General features: G+C 57.3%; 1 protein-coding gene across 1 annotated transcript; it reads right to left on the reverse strand.

Annotated features, from left to right (window-relative positions):
* Positions 1 to 6: 6 nt before the first annotated feature.
* On the reverse strand, positions 7 to 17,053 carry PYGB (glycogen phosphorylase B). Its single transcript, XM_080584668.1, has 20 exons — positions 16,670 to 17,053; positions 14,544 to 14,645; positions 12,726 to 12,804; positions 11,645 to 11,748; positions 10,454 to 10,585; positions 7,978 to 8,089; positions 6,832 to 6,914; positions 5,798 to 5,941; positions 5,363 to 5,455; positions 5,090 to 5,236; positions 4,810 to 4,973; positions 4,319 to 4,433; positions 3,478 to 3,579; positions 3,209 to 3,356; positions 2,601 to 2,659; positions 2,133 to 2,274; positions 1,585 to 1,792; positions 1,332 to 1,466; positions 1,156 to 1,222; positions 7 to 1,015 (listed from the first exon to the last, which is right to left on the reverse strand). The coding sequence occupies exons 1-20, from the start codon at positions 16,910 to 16,912 to the stop codon at positions 863 to 865; spliced, it is 2,532 nt and encodes an 843-aa protein (XP_080440794.1). The 5' UTR covers positions 16,913 to 17,053; the 3' UTR covers positions 7 to 862.
* Positions 17,054 to 17,398: the final 345 nt, after the last annotated feature.

Raw genomic sequence — 17,398 nt, forward strand, 5'->3', positions numbered from 1 at the left:
CCAACGCATGTTCGGGTTGCTTTAATGAGTGGGTGTCACACAGGAGTACTGGTGCTCTACATCGCGCTACAGGTGTTAAACTGACCCCAGCCCCACGAGGGATGCACGGAGCAGCAGGGCCCAGCTGGGGAGGGACAGAGGAGCTGTCATGCACCGGGCTGGGTCACCACCCAGCTGGCAGGGGCAAGCAGAACCTGTTCCACACAGCTATAGATGCTTTAAAAAAAAAAAAATCAAAAAAAAAATATCCCTGGAGTGGTTCGGCTACTGGGTTTTTAATTACTAGGTGGGGAGGAGGCTACAGCAAGCTCTGTGATCCCAGCTGCTGATCCCTCTCCTCCTGCACCACAGTGTATGGAAGTGGCACCTGCACTGGAGGCAGCTGATCTAACACCCAGCCCCTTCTCCAGGCATCGCTGGGGGAAGGGGGCGGCAGGGAGGGCAGGCAGCAGCCTCTCCTTCCCCTTGCTGTTGGGCTGGCACAGCCCCTGGAGGAGGACACGACACTCGGTGTGGTCTAAACCCGTTTGTGGGGCAGGGAGGCCAGGCCACGTGCAGAGGGAGGGAAGGATTTGGCTGGAGATCCCTTGTTAAGCGTGGAGTGCGGTTGCGGAAGACTGATCCGTGGCTGTCTCACTAAAAGCGATACGCAGCACGTGCAGGCTGGGTACAAACACGGGGGCCTTTCGCCTCTCCCCCCGCTCCCCTTCCTCAGTCAGGGCTCCTCCTCAGAGCACCCTTCTACCCCCCCGAAGGAAAGGCCTCGCTCCTGCAGAGCCAAGCCCGGCCAGCTGGCGGTGAAATGCGGGTGAGGGCTCCGGGGCTGGGCACCCATCCCTCCTTCCTTCCCTCTGTGCTTGCGTCAGTCCCGGGGGAGGTTGGGTGGGGGGATTTTTGTGGAGGAGGGCTCCACCCCCCAGATCTCCTGGGCGTACTCGGTGATGGTCCTGTCACTGGAGAACTTGCCCGAGCAGGCGATGTTCCTGATGACTTTCTTAGTCCACTCCCGGGGGTCCTGGGAAGAGGGGAGGCAAGGGCAGCGGTCACTCATCCCACCCCCGCACGGCTCAGGCTTGGGGCACCGCTACAGCCCAGCTTCCCCTTTTCCATGGCCAAGGACCCCCTGCCCCTGCTGAGGCTGTGGGCAGCTCTTACCATGAACAGCTGGTCCACTTGGCCTTGGCATTTAATGTAGGCTTCGTAGTCGGCAAACACCTTAAACCTGAAAGCCAGAACGCAGAGTAAGGCCGGGGTTTGCCTGCTGCAGGGTCCCAGGCGGGGCAGCCCAGTCATCTTCCCACGAAGGGGCTGGGATGCGTGCCAGGCCTCACCTGTCGTGGTGCATGAGCATGTTGACAACGTCCCTGAAGCACCCGGGGTCTCTCGGGGAGAAAAACCCACTGCTGATCTGGTCAATGGCCTGCCGCAGCTCCGGTAGGCGCTCGTAATACTCCAGCGCGTTGTACCTGCGCAGGGAGGAGGCACGGACGGGCTGTAGGGGCTGGCGCTCTCCCCCGGGGCCCAGCACCCAGAGAGCTGGCACGTGTCTCGGGCAGAGAGGGCAGCATGCTCCCCAGCACCAACCCTTTGCGATCCAGGGCCTCCACGTCCTCCACCCGCATGCCGAAGATGAAGAGGTTTTCTTCGCCTGCCTCCTCGGCCATCTCCACGTTGGCTCCATCCATGGTGCCGATGGTGAGGGCCCCGTTCAACATGAACTTCATGTTGCCGGTGCCCGAGGCCTCTGTGCCAGCTGTGGAGATCTGCTGGGAGAGATCCGCTGCTGGGATCACTGCCGGGTGCAAGAGAGGTGGGAGTTAGCCCTCGGCTTGCTGCAGCTCCCCCCGGCCTGGGCCCAGGACAGCAGAACGACTCTGGGCAGTGGCCTGCTGACCCTTCCAGCTCAGCCCAGAGGCCGGACCCAGGCACAAAGGCCCAGCTCTGCCAGGACCCCATGCAGCTGCTGCTGCTCCTGCACCAGGCTCCTGCCCCATGTAGAGCCCTGCAGCCCTCAGGCCCTTCCTGAAGGTGCCCAGGTGGCCCGCTGTGACAGCCTTCTGTCAAACCAGCTTCTGGGCTCAGCTGGGACACGGCCAGCTCCTGCCCTGTGCCTCCATGCGCCACAGACGTACCTTTCTCCGCCAGGGACACGCGGTAGTTCTCCAGGAAGATGACCTTGAGCTTGTCCCCCACGTAGGGATCGTTGTTGACGACCTCGCCGATGGATGTGATGAGTTTGATGATCATCTTGGCCATGTGGTAGCCGGGGGCCGCCTGAAGAAGAGCAGCCCAGAGAGAGTGAAGGCTTTTAAGGAAGGCAGAGCATGAGAGGTGCCAATGCGGGGTCCTCGCTGTGGGGAGAACCTGGGCCTCACCTCTGCTCTTCACATGGCTCAGCCAAAACCCTACTGGGAGAAGCCCTGAGCCCCAGGAGGGGAGCGATGGGGCCCCACTAGTCCATGACAGCGCTTCCTGAAGAGCCCACCAGCACAGACCTACGCTGGCTAACCCACAGCAACCCCAGCAAAGCCCCCAGAAGGGACCAGCACCTTCCCCGCATCCCAATACCGCGCGTGCACTGAGGCTGGGAAGCACTTTACCTTTCCTCCGATCATAATCGTCCTAGGAACAAAGGATTTGGATGGGTCACTTCTGATGCCTGAAAGAGCAGGGCATAAACAACTGAAGCAAAGACAAACCGGGCAGAGCTCATCGTTCACATCAGAGATGGGCTGTGAGCCCAGCACACCTGCAGAACCCCAAAGCCCAACCAGACATCTGCCAAAGCTGTGCTGGGCAAAATCGGGCTGCAAAGTACTTGGAAAGCCACTCCAGACAGCCACGAGTCAGAGCTGTAATGACTTGCCTCCCCTTGGGAAGGGGCAGGGGGATGAGGCAGACACTTGGGAGCGGGGTTTTAGCTTGCACCAGGCCAGTCCTAACACCAGCAGTACGGGTGCGGGGGTGACTTGGGCCCTGGGACCACGCCGCGATGGAGATTTGGGCTGTGAGCTTTTCTCCAGAGCTCTGCAGGACCCTTCAGGTACTCTGTCCTCCTCCTGGAGGAGAAGCCCCTCGTGACAGGAGGGCACAGCCAGGCTCAGGAGTCCTTGGCCACCAGCTGGCGTGCATTTTCATAGGAACGCTGGCAGCAAGGGGCTGCTGGGGGGCGCCCCTGGACTACCAGCCCCTACCAGGCAGGACTTACGGTTGTAGAGGGTGATAGCATGCAGGCAGTTCAGCAGCTGCCGCTTGTACTCGTGGATTCGCTTGACTTGAACATCAAACATGGATGAAGGGTTGATCTTGACCTTGTACTGCTCCTCCAAGTAGGCTGAGAACTTCAGCTTGTTCTCCTGGCAAGAAAATCTGATGAGGAGCAGGCCTTGTGCCAGAAGTGAGGGCTGGCTGCTGGGATGTTCCCTGGGAGCATGCTGCCTCTACCCTTCTTCCCCCCTCACCTCCAGCGCTCGTTACCTGCTTGACTTTTGCCACATCCCTGATAAACATCTCATTATCGATGAAATCCAGGAGCTTCTTCAGCTGGCTCAGGTCTGTGACAAAGCCTTCCCCGATTTTCTAAAGGAAGGAATCAAAATAGGGATGTTTCACCTGTGGGACATCTCACCCCGTCCACAAGTGCACTTCCCCAACCACAGCCCTGTTGGGAAGAGGAAGAAGAGATGCTCTGGACAGGAAAAGGGGCACAGTTTCCTACGGAAAATTGATTTTTCAGGGAGCTCGAAGGTACAGGGGAAAATGGGTACTTGCAAAAATCCAAACAAGTCCTTTTCCCTCAAAGAGCTTGAGAGGAAGGGTATGTGCATGTGTACCAGGGCCTCCTGGCAGCTGGAGAAACTGAAGGGCAGGACATAAAAAATAACTGCACAAAGGTTTTCGGCTATTGCATACCCCAGTGTGAAGCAAAAATAAACAAACCTCAAGGGCCTGCTAAACAGAGGAGACAAAACTGGGGCTGGGGCTCTGAGGGAGCTCCTTTGTGGCCATGAAGCTTGGATGCTTTTGCCGACACCCCACTTCTACACACCGCGGTGCTGCCTGACAGGTTATCTGCAACCACTGCGAGGGGAGGGAGCCAGATCCAAATTTCTGCAACTCCTTGGCCAGCTCTTCCTCAGAGACTTCAAAGCTCAGCCAACCTCACACCTACACGTGCAACAGGCATGCTCCTACCAGGCTGTCCTCGCTCACACCTGCCAGACCTTTCCCTCAGGCTCTGTTGAGACTTTGTGAAGTGCCCAGAAGCAAACAGCAGGGATCGCAGCTCAGCCCCTCACTCCAGCTGCTTGCGACTCACCTCGGCGATAACATCGGCCAGTCCTGGGTTGCACAGCAGAAGCCAGCGCCTTGGCGTGATCCCGTTTGTCTTGTTCTGAAATTTCTCCGGCTCCAGCTCGTAGAAATCCTTGAACCTGGAACATCAGGGAGTAGGGGCCACACTGAACCACTCTGCCACCACCCAGAGCTTCAGCTGGGTGCTCCTGACATGCTCCTGACTCAGGACAACCTCTACTGATCTCGTTGTACCATCGTGAACTCTCTGCACTGCCTCTCAAACCCCTTCCTTGGCTCTAATGCCTAGGATTTCACCAGCTCCGAAGGGAGATGAGTTGGACCCTGTACACTCTCAAATAAGACTGTCTCTCCAGCCCGCTGTGCCCAGCAGGACAACCGAAGCGGGCCTTGATACCTGTTTGCCCCAGCCAGCCCCCCAGGTTTGCAGGCGAAGCTCAGTGAGCAGAGAGGAGAGGGGAGGTTTGTGCACACTGTGGGTGTCCCCCAACTCACACTGAGTTCTTCACAATGTCGGAGTGGATGCGGGCCACGCCGTTGACGGCATGGGAGCCGATCACACAGAGGTGTGCCATGTTGATGCGCTTGCAGTCCCCTTCTTCGATCACCGACATCCTCCGGAGACGGTCAACGTCCCCTGGGTAGAGAGCTGCCACGCGCTGCGGGCGGGCAGGAAGAGGGGCATTAGCAACCCAGCTGTAGGGCCTGGCAACATTCCCATCCTAAAAGGCAGCTGGAGCGAAACCCACAGCCCGTGACCAGCCGAGTCCCTTACATCCAGATGCATTTGGTTGAGGGCGTAGATGATCTCCAGGTGACGGGGCAGCAGCTTTTCAAACATGGAGACTGGCCAGCGCTCCAGGGCCTCGGGCAGCACGGTGTGGTTGGTGTACGCACAGGTCCGTTTCGTGATCTCCCAGGCCTGCACGCAGACAGCGGGTTAACACACACATGCCGGGGCCAGGAGGGGGAAGAAAACCTTATTTAAGGGGAGGACAGCAGCTCTTGCCCCTGTGAGGTGTGGTATGCACCTTCCAGCTCTGCTCACCTTGTCCCAGTCCACCTTCTCCACGTCCACCAGGATCCGCATGAGCTCTGGGATGGACAGGGCAGGGTGGGTGTCATTTAGCTGAATAGCCACCTGCAACACAGACTCGCCGGGCTCAGATGTGGCAGTGACAGGGCTCTGTCTGTGTCCCAGCACAGCCCCCGTGGGGTCAGGGTTGGGGGAAGACTCAGGTCTCTTCTTATGGCTCACAGAACCACACATGCCAGAAACAGACAGAGCTCCCATGGAGCTGTTCAACCTTCAACAGATTTGCTCCAAAATGTATTTTTTCCCCTGGAGAATGGGCCCCGAGATCACTTCTGTGTTCCAACCCAAACTGCCAGGGTCTTTGTATACAGCAAAGCATCCTGCTCTCCCACACGGTGGGCAGGTCTGGCTGAAACACCCCCGGGCCCTCCCTGCCCACAAACCCACCTTGTCCGGGAACGTTTCAAAGCTTGTCCTGACAGGGTCTCGACAGCCAAATTTGGAGGACTTAAAGCGGCGGATGATGTCTTGGAGGGTCGCGGCCACCACGAAGTACTCCTGTTTCAGCCGCAGCTCCTTGCCTTCGAAGAACTGCATGTGGGGGACACGCAGGTGTCAGTGCTGCAGCTGCCATCCCCAGTTGGCAGCCCAGCCCCTGGAGATGCTCCTGTCCAATCCGATGGGCTTCCCAACAGCCCTTACGTGCTCTGCACTTTGTCAGGCCAAACCTAGGTGTTACTCATCCTGCCTCTCAGGAGGCCAGCCATGTTACAGCTCCAGCCATGCTACAGGCTGCTGTTTCAGCTGCCTCCAGAGGGCAACAGAACCTGACACATCGGTGCTGCTCCCACAGACCAAGTGCAGCTCCCTCCCTCGCTGCAAGGCCCTCTACAGGGTTTTTGGAGCAAGGATTTTGGACTCCCTGCAATAGCCAGGAGCCAGTGTCATTTATGGACACACCAGCTGCCTCCTGTGCACACCACACAACACGCTGTTCTGTTTTAAAACACCAAGAGAAATGAGTGGGTGGGGTAAAGCCCAGGAGATGAGCTTTTCCAGCACAGATGCTAATCCGTGACTGGGTGCACAATGACTGCATGGCCTGGGACAATTCCTGCGTGAGAAATCCCTTGAACTGGGGCTGGAAATGAGTGCCCCCTCATAGACACCTCTAAAATAAGGACTTACTTTTGCAAACAGTAAACCATGTAAGTTGGCAACTGCCTTGAGTATGAAGGCAGACAGCAACTATATGATATGGGCCAGGCTCCCAGCTGCCATCAGGCAGCAGTGACGCTCTGGGGCCAGCAGAGCTGCATCTGTTCATTGAGAATTACAGAGCTAACACGTTGTATTAAAAATCCTCAAACCAGAACAATAACCATCAGGTGGCCGTGACCTTCCACTGCCTGCAAACAAGGCAATAAAACTACAGGAAGGATGAACCCAAGCAGCAGGAAAGAGAAGCAAGAGTCACTCACGTTGTCGTTTGGGTACAGGACTCTGGATATGTTCTCTGCCAGGTTTCTGTCCAGCACTGCCTCGATGTAGTCACCCACATTGACTGCAGTGAGAGAGAAATACACACAGCACTGCCACAGCTGCAGAGATTCAGACAGGTCCCCAACACCGTGCTTTTCCCTCTTTTGTGGAGATTTCTAGCAGGAACATGACGGCTGGTATTAATGAAATATGAAAGGGAATGGACGTGTGTGAATGCACCCATAGAGACAGGAGGAGACGAGAGAAAGGTACATACCCACACAGTTTCTCAAGACACACAGACTGGAAAGGACAGAAGACAGAAAGTGAAGACGGACAGCAGACAGAGAAGGCAAAAAAAAGGAAGCGAGTGAAGCAGCCATCTTGCTTCAGGACTAAGGAGAAGTGGTGCAGGGCAAAGAAGCACGAAGACCACAACCACAGCTAACTCCTACAGGGCACAAAAGGCCCGCCTGAAACCCAGCTCACAGCTGCCGATCAAGAACTGATCAAGAACTCAGTTCTCTGCGTCCCACATAAGTTCCCCTGATGGGGCTGCTTGGACACGCACGTCTGGGTCCTTCCAAGTACGGAAGAATGAATCCAATCAGTCTTGTCTAAAACATTCCCCTTCTGTACAGCCTAGCAACTGTTAGTTGCCCAGGACGTGTCCTTCAGCACTACAGTTAGAGCCTGAAAAATACAGTAGGGGTCACACGTGGACTCAGAGGAAACCAGCAGTAAGGAAGGAAAAATGCTGCCATTTTCCTTCAGCACTAGAGGATGCTGCTGCATGGAAATGGCTCTCCATGGCACCTGGGTGTTTGCAGCTCACCTGGTGATATGCAGAACACACTGGCACATGGTTTATCACTTGGGGAATGCACAGGGCAGGTTTTGAGAGTGAGGCAAGCATGAGGGGGGTGAAACGAGGATGGGTGGGTGCACAAGGGTTCTGGAAGTGGTTGGAGGTGGTGTGATCCATGAATGTGCATTCAGCACTGTGTTTTTGAGGTAGCCAGGAGGTATGGATAAAGCAGGGCAGATGTGGAGTGCTGTGCCAGGTGCAACACACAGAGGAATAACGATGTCCCAGCCCCAGAGCCCGCTGGCCAGAAGATAGGCAGTGGAGGGATAGCACTTACACTCCTGGAGGTTGAAGTCATTGGGTGCTTTTGCAGACCACAGCCTCATGGTGTTCACAGTGTTGTTCTTGTATCCTGGCACTGGTGTGTCATACGGCATGGCGAGGACAACCTGCAAAAGGACAGCATTTCCCTCTGTTTAGCAGCATGACATCCTCAGAAGAAGGTTCAAAACGTCTCCAGAAAGAATCCAGAGGACACAGGCAACTTCTGGCTGTGGTAAAGATCCCACGTGCACTAAAACACAGCTGCTGAGGTTCACAAACCTGCTTGTTGTCACGGGCACTTTCAGCACCCGCTAGAAAAGCATTAATAGGAGAGGAAGAGTTGTTTGGAGCTTCACTGGCAAACAGGAGTTTCAAGCTCATTAATAAAACAACAGGCTTGCAAGCAACCTGCTGACCTGCCCATACCAACTGGAGTGCCTATGAACTATTCACCAAAGCCCTGCAAGCATCCTCAGCTGGCCACTGCTCTTCTGCCTGCACTGGCACAGTGCTGGGGCACCTGGGTGTTTCCATCTGGGATAAACTGCACAGCCTGAATCCTGCCCAGAAGCCCTCTGCAGCCTCCCAGGACCAAACCCGACCACCAAAGCACCATTGCCATAGCGCTTCCTCCAAAAACTCCATTAAACGTACGTTGAAGCCACCTGGGTAAACACACTGAGATCTCCAGCACTGGAACTGAACATGCATGAACAACTTGTGCAGCCTTTCAGCTGTGCTTAAGCACTGGGATGCTGCCCAGGTGGCTTCGTGCTACAGAGAACACCACCGGGGCTTCCAGTTGAGCTTACACTCGCCAGGCAAGGCACAGGTGTGCTTCCAAGCTTGCATGCTCCAGCTCACTGCTGTACCAATGTCTCCGTGCCTCCAAACCAGCTGAGCAGGGAGGCAAGGCACCGTGCCCCAGAACAAAGCCCCTAAGGGCTTACGCCAGCAGAGCTGAGCAGTGCTTGCAGAGGAAAGCCCTGATCCTGCAGCACGGGGCCTGGCCACCTCTGTTAGAAGGAGCTTACAGCCCCCTAAACACATCAGCATGCAGTGCTGTGACAGCCCTGCAGCCACAGGCCTTCCCCAAGCACAGACACAAAGGGCAGCAGAGAATGGATGGAGCTGTGCTCACAGGGCAGGGAAAAGCCAGGCGGATCGGCACGTCGGCCCCAAACAGCCTCGTTGTGCTGGCGTCAGCAACACCTCCCCTCTGGAGAAAACCAGCAAGAGCTCGGGCTCTCCAAGCTGGTATTACCAGCTCCGAACATGGAAGCAGGCAGGCAAAAAGCCTGCCCTGTCCGAGCCACGGGACCGGGGCATGCATCCCATTAACTGCACGATGCTATATTTAGAAACTGCATCTTTGACTTTTTTTAAGCCTTTCCACTCTGTTCCTTCAATAGCACTGGCTGAAACCTCACTTCCTTGTCAGAAGCAGTGTTTCCCATTGCGCAGCTTGGGATCCCTGAAAACCCCAGAGCAACGCTGGGGTTGGAAGAGGAAAGCACGCAGAGGCAAAGGCATTCAGTCCCCAGGTGGGTGTCTGCTTCCCCGGGAAGCTCTGGCACGGTGCCCCGTGCTGTTCACAGGTGTGTGGTTATTGAGCCCTGCCAACCTGCCCGCACCTCGCTGCCTTCAACAGCTTTGTGGCTGTATGCTCCTCAGACAGACCCTCGACCAAAGTGGGAACAAGGCTAGGCCGTGTCCATAAATCCCCGAGAAATTCACAGGCCTTTCCTCCTTAGGGCTTGGGGCGCAGAGGCTGAAACTTCTTCAATCCCCTTAATAAATCCAGGCTTTTTCAGAGTTTGCCTCCCTCAGCTGTAAAACTGGAACACATTTATGCTGCAGCTGCACATGCCCCTGGCAGGCATGTGCTCCCGAAGCACAGCGTTACCCCTGTAATTGCGACACTGCCTCACCTCAACCCGAGGCAGGGGAATGCGGGAGCTGGAGAAGCGTTTGCTCTCCACAGTGGTGCAGAACAAGGCCTCCGGGCAGACTGGAGACTTGAAACCTCGTCTACCCACCAGGTTGGCCTGGGAAAGAGGCACTTGCTCTGACCACAGGAGTTGAACACCCGCTGGATTGCTGCGCGGCTGCCCCAAGAGATGGATCTCCACCCACAGCAGCGGTGCCAGAACCACCTGCAAAATCACTGGGTTTGAGCAAGCCGTGGCCGGGAGCAGCGCAGAACGAGCCAGGGCTGCAATCCTCCCCTGACAGAAATCCCTGCAAGAATGGATGAGAGGTTTCACCCTGGAAATTGCTACAGATTCAGGCACCAACCCCTTCTGAAGTTACAGCTGCGACTGAACATTGTCCCCCTTTTCCCTGCCACCATCGGAGCCGATAAAAATGAAACTGCAAACGTAGCAGAAAGCGCTTTACCAGGGCGGGAGAGAAGCAAAGCCTGACCTCGGTTAGCACGGGGGCAGACTCTCCCCCTCCACGCCACCCTCCCCAAGCCCAGCGCGTACCTGGGTGTCGACCCACTTCACGCCCTCAGGGGTGTGCTCCACGCGGCCGTAGAAGTGCACGGGGAGCATGTACTCGGGGCGAGCTTTCTCCCAGGGATTGCCGTAGCGTAGCCAGTCATCGGCCTCCTCCACCTGCAAGGGGCAAACGTGGCTCAAGACGGGGCTCGTGTCTCCAAGGGGAGGCTAAACTCGGCTCTCCAAAGGGAGACGGTTTGAAAAGCAAAGCTTTGGTAAGGTGGCTTTAAAAATGGATACACAGAGGTCTCTAGAAGACAGCTGGGCTTTCCAAAACTTGGATGACTAAAACCCAGCTGATATAAATCACTCTCTATTGCCTTTGCTGAGCTGTGCTGGTTTAAACCATCCATACAAACCACACAGACTCCTGCGCCCAGTGCCTTGAGGGCTTTGCATCCAGCTTGATGGTGCAGTTTGTGGTCCCCTAGGAGTCCAAACTACCCCCTGTAATCCAGCTCTTGCTAACTGCTCTGCCCTCTGCCAGAGAGGATTTTTCTGCTCTGCTCCTGACAGCACCAACAGGAGAGAAGTGAATTCAGCAGAGCAACCCACGCTGATGTGCACCATGAACAAGAGGGGCTGAGGCACCTGCAGACACTGCGTCTGCAGGCGCTTCTCTGCCAGGAGGGAGCTTGGTCTGAGCCACCACTGCCCCTGTTCTTTTTCAAGTAACATTGAACCAACTACAGTTGCTTTTTGCTTCTTTTTTTTGGCCTCTTTTCCACCATTTACAGGGCCTAGCAGCACAGCTTCTTTGTGGAGGAGGAAGAAAAAACAACCCTCACACCTCTTACCCTACCTGACCTATGGAGAGCTGTTTTAAGGGGAAAATAGGGTCCTTTATGCACAGAAGCAATACAAGTCTCCTAAGAGAAATCATTTCCAGACATACATGAGGAATAACCACCACTTGGGGCAGTTTTTTAGTCTACTTTCACTTGCAAACCATTATGATTATTAATGCTACAGGGGAGAGTCCCCGTTTAAGGCCCTGCTGCCAGTCTCCAAGGGACCCCACATGAGCAGCAGCACCCCAGGTTAAAATACTGAGGTTTTGGGCAGCCCAGGGCCCCACGTGCTGTTTGTGTGGCCGGGTCACACCCACAGGCAGAGCCGGCCATCGCAGCACGAAATAGAAGGGGATGGGGCGACCCGCGTGTGCCAACAACGTACCTGCCAGCCGTCGACGATCTTCTGGTTGAAGATCCCGAACTCGTAGCGGATGCCGTAACCGTACGCTGCCAGCCCCAGCGTGGCCATGGAGTCCAGGAAGCAAGCTGGAAGAGCAGAGCATGATCACACTGCCACCAACCTCGCCCCGGCGGCGCGCTGGGTGCGGGGCTGAGGGTCTGCCACAACCGGTGCTGCTGGGAACGTTGATTGCTCAGGAATCCCCGTGCAGAAGGGACAGGAGGGGACAGCCTGCACCAGGGCCCCACAAAGTTGTTAGTGAGAAGGGCAGGACTCCCCCAGGAGCGAGGCCCTTAGCATCAGGCCAATGCCAGGGGAGATTTGGGAGCAATGGTGCCGACACCGGGAGCGCCTGCAGCCTCGCGTGATGAAGGTGCAGGTGCAGCAACCTTTCCCATGTGAGCAGATGTGCACAGAGCAGAGACCAGTGGTCATCGGGGGCAGCAGCAGCTCAAGCCAGGTGTGAGTGAAATGCACCTAAATGCAGCATTGTTGCAGCGAGAGCTCTTCCGAACCTGCCTGAGAAACCCACGCCTGGCTCGAAGCCCGCCCGCCTGCGGGGCTTCTGATCCTGACTCACCAGCTGCTTTACTACGAGCTCTGTCAAAGCAAAGCTTTCTGACCATCGGTCCAGGGCAGCTCTGGTAAAGCTCAGCCCTGGCACTCCCTCTGTCAGGCAGCTCTTGACTCCAGCAGTCCTTTGTGACGGGCAGATCAAAATAGCAGCCAACAATTCGCCTACGTGAGGGCTGCTTGTGTGCCTCAGAAAAAAAAACAAAAGCTTTTACAGGGAGGTGAGGAGAAAGGCTTCAGACAGCCTCTTTCAGCTACAGCCCAGCTTGCTGTGCTCCGGTCAGGCACCAAGGCATCTCCTGGATGCTGGCCGTGTGTGGTTGAGGCCCTGCTGTGGCAGGCAGCCCCAGGTGCAGGAGGTGACACAAAGCAGAGAGCCCTTGGGAGGCTGAGATGAAGACGTGACATGCTCACGAGGAAGGTAAACTCCGTGCCCTTCCTCTCGGGCCACCCTCGGAGCGAGGACGGGGCTCCCCTCTCCCCGCGTTACCTGCCAGGCGGCCCAGGCCTCCGTTTCCCAGCCCGGCATCCTCTTCGATTTCCTCCAGTTCCTCCAAGTCCAGACCCAGCTGTTGGGGAAACAGCCACAGGAGAACACGTCAGTACCCAGACCCCGTGCTCTGAGGGTGCTCTCTGAGGAGGGCACACACAAATCCCAAACCAACATGATTACACCTCACACAAACCGCGTGGGGCTCTCCCCGTAGCCCTTCCCTCACCCCCCAAAGCACCTCACCGGCTTCTGGCCCCCGGGGGCAGCCTAATTAACTGGAAAACAATCCCTCATCAAGCACCGCTTTCCCACGAAGCAGGTTTCCTTAGAGACACCCAACAAAACACCGGCCTCCTGGCAGCCCCTCCGGCCGCAAGGCCCTCCCACCGAGGAGGAGGCCGACAGGCGGCCAGGCGGCGCGCAAAGGGCTGCGGAGCCCAGCCCGGTGCCTCGAGGAAGGTTACGGCCATTTCTGCAGCCCGTGGCTGCGGTTTCCACCGTTACGCTCTGCGCCGTCCCACATCCTGAGCACCCCGCTGCCAAGCTGCTTGGCCGGGGCCCGCGGGTGGAAGTGGCTGTCTCATCTTCTGCAGCTCGCAGGGTTTTTTCTCCTCTAACCCAAGGGCTGGCTGCCTCTCCAGGGGTTGTGCCTGGTTCAAGGGGAAGCCTGCCAGCAGCAAGGACACTTGGGGAGCCAGGCAGATGCTACAGTTCCTCCCCAGACCGCCCTCCCAGAGCTTCAGCTATCTCCATGGCGTGACAGGGGGCACTAATACAGTCTCTCTTCGTGACAAAGCCATGCTGGATACGAGACCTCCCGTCCCAGCTGGCCATCACGAGCTTCAGGAACTGGAGGCTACAGCACGGGAAGCCTTGGCTGCACAGCTGGCCGAATCAGCCCGTGGAAAACGCCTCGCAAAGGGACTCGAGGATCCTGCCTGAATAAAACCAGCCTGTGCTCTGAGGCTCAGACAGAAAGTGCTGGGTGCCTCTCTGGGAATCCCTTCCCATCCCTCAGCAGGGAAGGTGCTGGCCAGGGCATTTCGTCAGCAAGCTTAGCACCTCATTTGGAGGGACAGTGAGTGACAGAGCCCAACTTCTGCTAGAAGCTGTAACGTGGAGTTACAGTCTGAGGGGTAGGGAAATAAAGCTTTCGGGTGAGGAAGCCCCCAAACTCCTATTCCGTCAAAAAGGTCACTGTCCTGCTGCAGATGGCAGTGAGCCTAAGTAAATATGGCCTGGCATCTGTGATCGACTCGGTGGTACTCAGCAGTGGCTGTATTTTTTCCAGTTCAAACCCATCCAGTGACATTTGAAAAATCAAGCCATTTCCCCACCCCCCCCCTTCCTGGCGATTTACTTTCGTCTGCCAGTGTTGCTGTAGGGCTTTCTATGTATGTGCATGCACATATGAACTGTGGTTTGGTGGTTTTGCGCTTTCCTTTTTGGCCCAGCCTCCCTCAGCAGACTACATGACCCGTGATGAGCCATCACCTCTCCCAGTGGTGGGAAGTTGTTTGCCCCTTGGGATTCCCTAGTCTTTGGGGACTCTTGGAGCTGCTTTCTGCATGCAGAGCCCGGCCACTACAGGAAAAGAGTGGTCTGAGGAATCTGTAAGCCCAGCTCTCGAGGCACCCCAAGGTGCCACCACTGCCTTCTTTGGGGGTGGCGGAACACAAGCAGAGGGCCAAGCCTTCATTTAGTCAAAATAAAACATCCTCAGGAGGAGGCCTTGAGAAATAAAGATACCCAGCCATCCACATGGAAAAGTCTGGCCAGTTCTTCAGGGGACCTCCCCGTACCCCAGGACTTCACCTGGTAAATGGCTTCATCGCAGGCGTTCTGCAAGCCCAGGTTCACCATCGTGTTCTGCAGGGTGCGGCCCATGTAGAACTCCAGGGACAGGTAATAAATACGCTGGGGAGGCAAAGCAAGACACTTACAGCACGTTTCACCCCACCTTGGGAGGCCTGCCCATCACTTGCTGCACCCAAAGGATTTCACCGAAGTCACTTAAAATTAAGATCAGGCCCAACTGTTTTTCAGAGCAAGGGACAGCCTCCCAACGCGGCTCTTGGCGCCCGCTTCTGAACAACATGCACCACAGTTTGTTTGTCAGAAGGAGCCTTGCACGGGATGCTAGCCAACTCCCCGCTGCACATCTCCCTGCCAACAGCCTTCTATAGAAAAATCCCGTTGCCTGTTAAGAGTGTTTCCCTAATTAACTTCAGGCAGGAATTATCTAGGATGCTGAATTGTATCTTTACGCGCAGCCAAGCTCGCCCGAGGTGATGCCTGCACCGGGCTCTTAAAAGTTTTCTCATGCTCCGCTGAAGCCGATCCAGAGCCTGCAGCAAGCAGGGAGCCCCCCGCCCCTCGCATACTTGGCCCGGCTTCAGGCCAACCCCCTTCCTGCCAGTGATTTTCCAGCTCTCCTCTCGCGCTTTTTGAGCTGGGAGAAGATAAGCCAGCCAGGTCACCCGCGGCAGGACAGCGGGAGGGAAGGGAGAAGGCACTTGGGCGCGCAAGCTCAACCTTCCCCAGCCTGTTTTTGGCACTGAGAGCGTTTCCCATCGCTTTTCTGTCCTGGCTGGGGCACCCTCTCTCTTCTGGGGAGCTCTGCAAGAAAGGATCAGCCCGGCGTGCTGGATTTTAGGCAATCTCTGAGCAAGACGGTGACAGATCAGATGTTCCAGATGTTGACAGCTTTAGACACATGCTTCAAAGCCACCTGAGGCTGTCGGGGGCTGAAACAATACGGGCTCGCCCTTCCTTGTGTCCTCCCCACACTGACATGCACGTTTCACTCTACTGAAGGAATGAACTGTCCCACGGGTGGCAGAGCTCCTGGCACAACTGCACACGAAGGACGGGTCTGCGGTGACCTCCCAAGTTTCGGAGGAACTACTGCCCGTGTGGTGAATGCTAATGAAAGCCTGTTTCTAGGATGCGCAGCGGGGAAGCAGGCTACGCACGCTTTTGCCCTTACTCAGATTTTTCCATCCCCACAGATATTTTTATACGTAAACAGGAGTTTTAACAGAGCAATAGCCTGACTTTGAATCATGCTTCCCCTTGAATCCCTTTCCTTGGTAGCCAGGATCTTTCCAGGCCAGTTTTGGAGCACTAAGCGGCAGGATTACCTGCTCTGGGAGTATGAAAGGGTCCTTCTGCTCTTCCCGTCCTCTCCTTGGGACTCAACAGAACGAGTGAAAGCATCACACGGAGGCATAAACACTCTGCTCACTTCAGCCTCCCACAGGGACGTGGTTCTAGCGAAAATCTAAGTGCCTGGGACAGAGAGCAACCCCTCTCCAGGCTCCTCTTACCCTTGAGGGGACTTACACAGCCCCTTGGCGGTGCAATAATATTGACTATGGTATGTTTGGGTGAGCAAGGATAACAGGGAAGGCTCCACACCCAGGCGTAACTCCTAGAGCACGTAGGGCCACGCCGGCATGCGAGCACATTAGTTGAGCGCAGCTCGGTGCGTCAAGGCAATATCCATAACCCCGAGAAAAGAGCTGACTCGGTGCCGCCGCCGCCACCACCGGCAGGCTGGGAAGGGCCGTGCCTCCTCCAGCACACACCTGCCCCCCGGGGCTCCCCGGTTCAGCGCTGGGGCTTCTTAATTCAGAAGGGTCAGGGCTGAAGGACGCCCTGCAGCCCCCAGTGCCCCCAGCCCGCGTGGCAGAGACGTGGGAGCAGGCGCGAAGCCAGCGAGGAGCCCGCCGAGGCGTGGACGTGACCGTGCCCACGGCGATGCCCACGGCGGCCTTCGTGGGACCACGCTCACAGGAGCGCGAGGGGGGGATCTGAGGCCAGAAAGGGGACTGGGGACGCAGCCAGGGCGAGGTGTGAAGGTGGGGCTGGGGTCGCCTGCCGCAGGCGAGCCGCGCAGGGCAGGGCAGGGCAGGGCAGGGCAGGGCATGGCGGCTCACCTTGGGGTCCCGCTCGTAGTAGTGCTGCTGGGTGCGGATCCAGCGCCCCACCAGGTGGTCGCGCACCGTGTGCGCCAGGGCGAAGAAGTAGTCGCGGGGGGTGGCGACGTTGCGGTCCTTGACCAGGGTGAAGTGGAGGTGCCGGTTGAAGCTCTTGCGCACCTCCGCCACGTCGCCCAGCCCCGCGATGCCCCGCACGCTGATCTGCTTGCGCTTCTCCCCGTCGCTCAGCGGCGCCGCCATCGCGGCACCTCCGCCGGGATCCGTCCCTTTCCCCCCCCCGTCCCCGTCCCCGTCCCTCTTCCCGTCCCCGTCCCTGCCTCTGCCGCAGCCGGGGCCGCCGCGCCTGCGCCTCCTCCGCCCGCCGCGGCGAGGCGGGGCCCGACCGGGCCGGCCCCCGGTGAGGGGAAGCGGCCGCACCGCCCCCGGCCCTGCCCCGGGCTCCCGGTTGGGCTGAGGGGACGGGGACGGTGTGAGGGGACGGTGTGAGGGGATGGAGTGAAGGGATGGGGACGGTGTGAGGGGACAAGGGACGGTGTGAGGGGACGGTGTGAGGGGATGGAGTGAAGGGATGGGGACGGTGCGAGGGGACAAGGGATGGTGTGAGGGGATGGGGATGAAGTGAGGTGACAGGGATGGTATGACAGGACATGGATGGTGTGGGGGGTCATGTATGGCTTGAGGGGGACAGGGGTGACATGAAGGGATGGGGATGGCACGAAGGACAGG

Source organism: Anser brachyrhynchus, assembly GCF_964034855.1.
Source record: "Anser brachyrhynchus genome assembly, chromosome: 3".
Lineage (NCBI taxonomy): Eukaryota > Metazoa > Chordata > Aves > Anseriformes > Anatidae > Anser > Anser brachyrhynchus.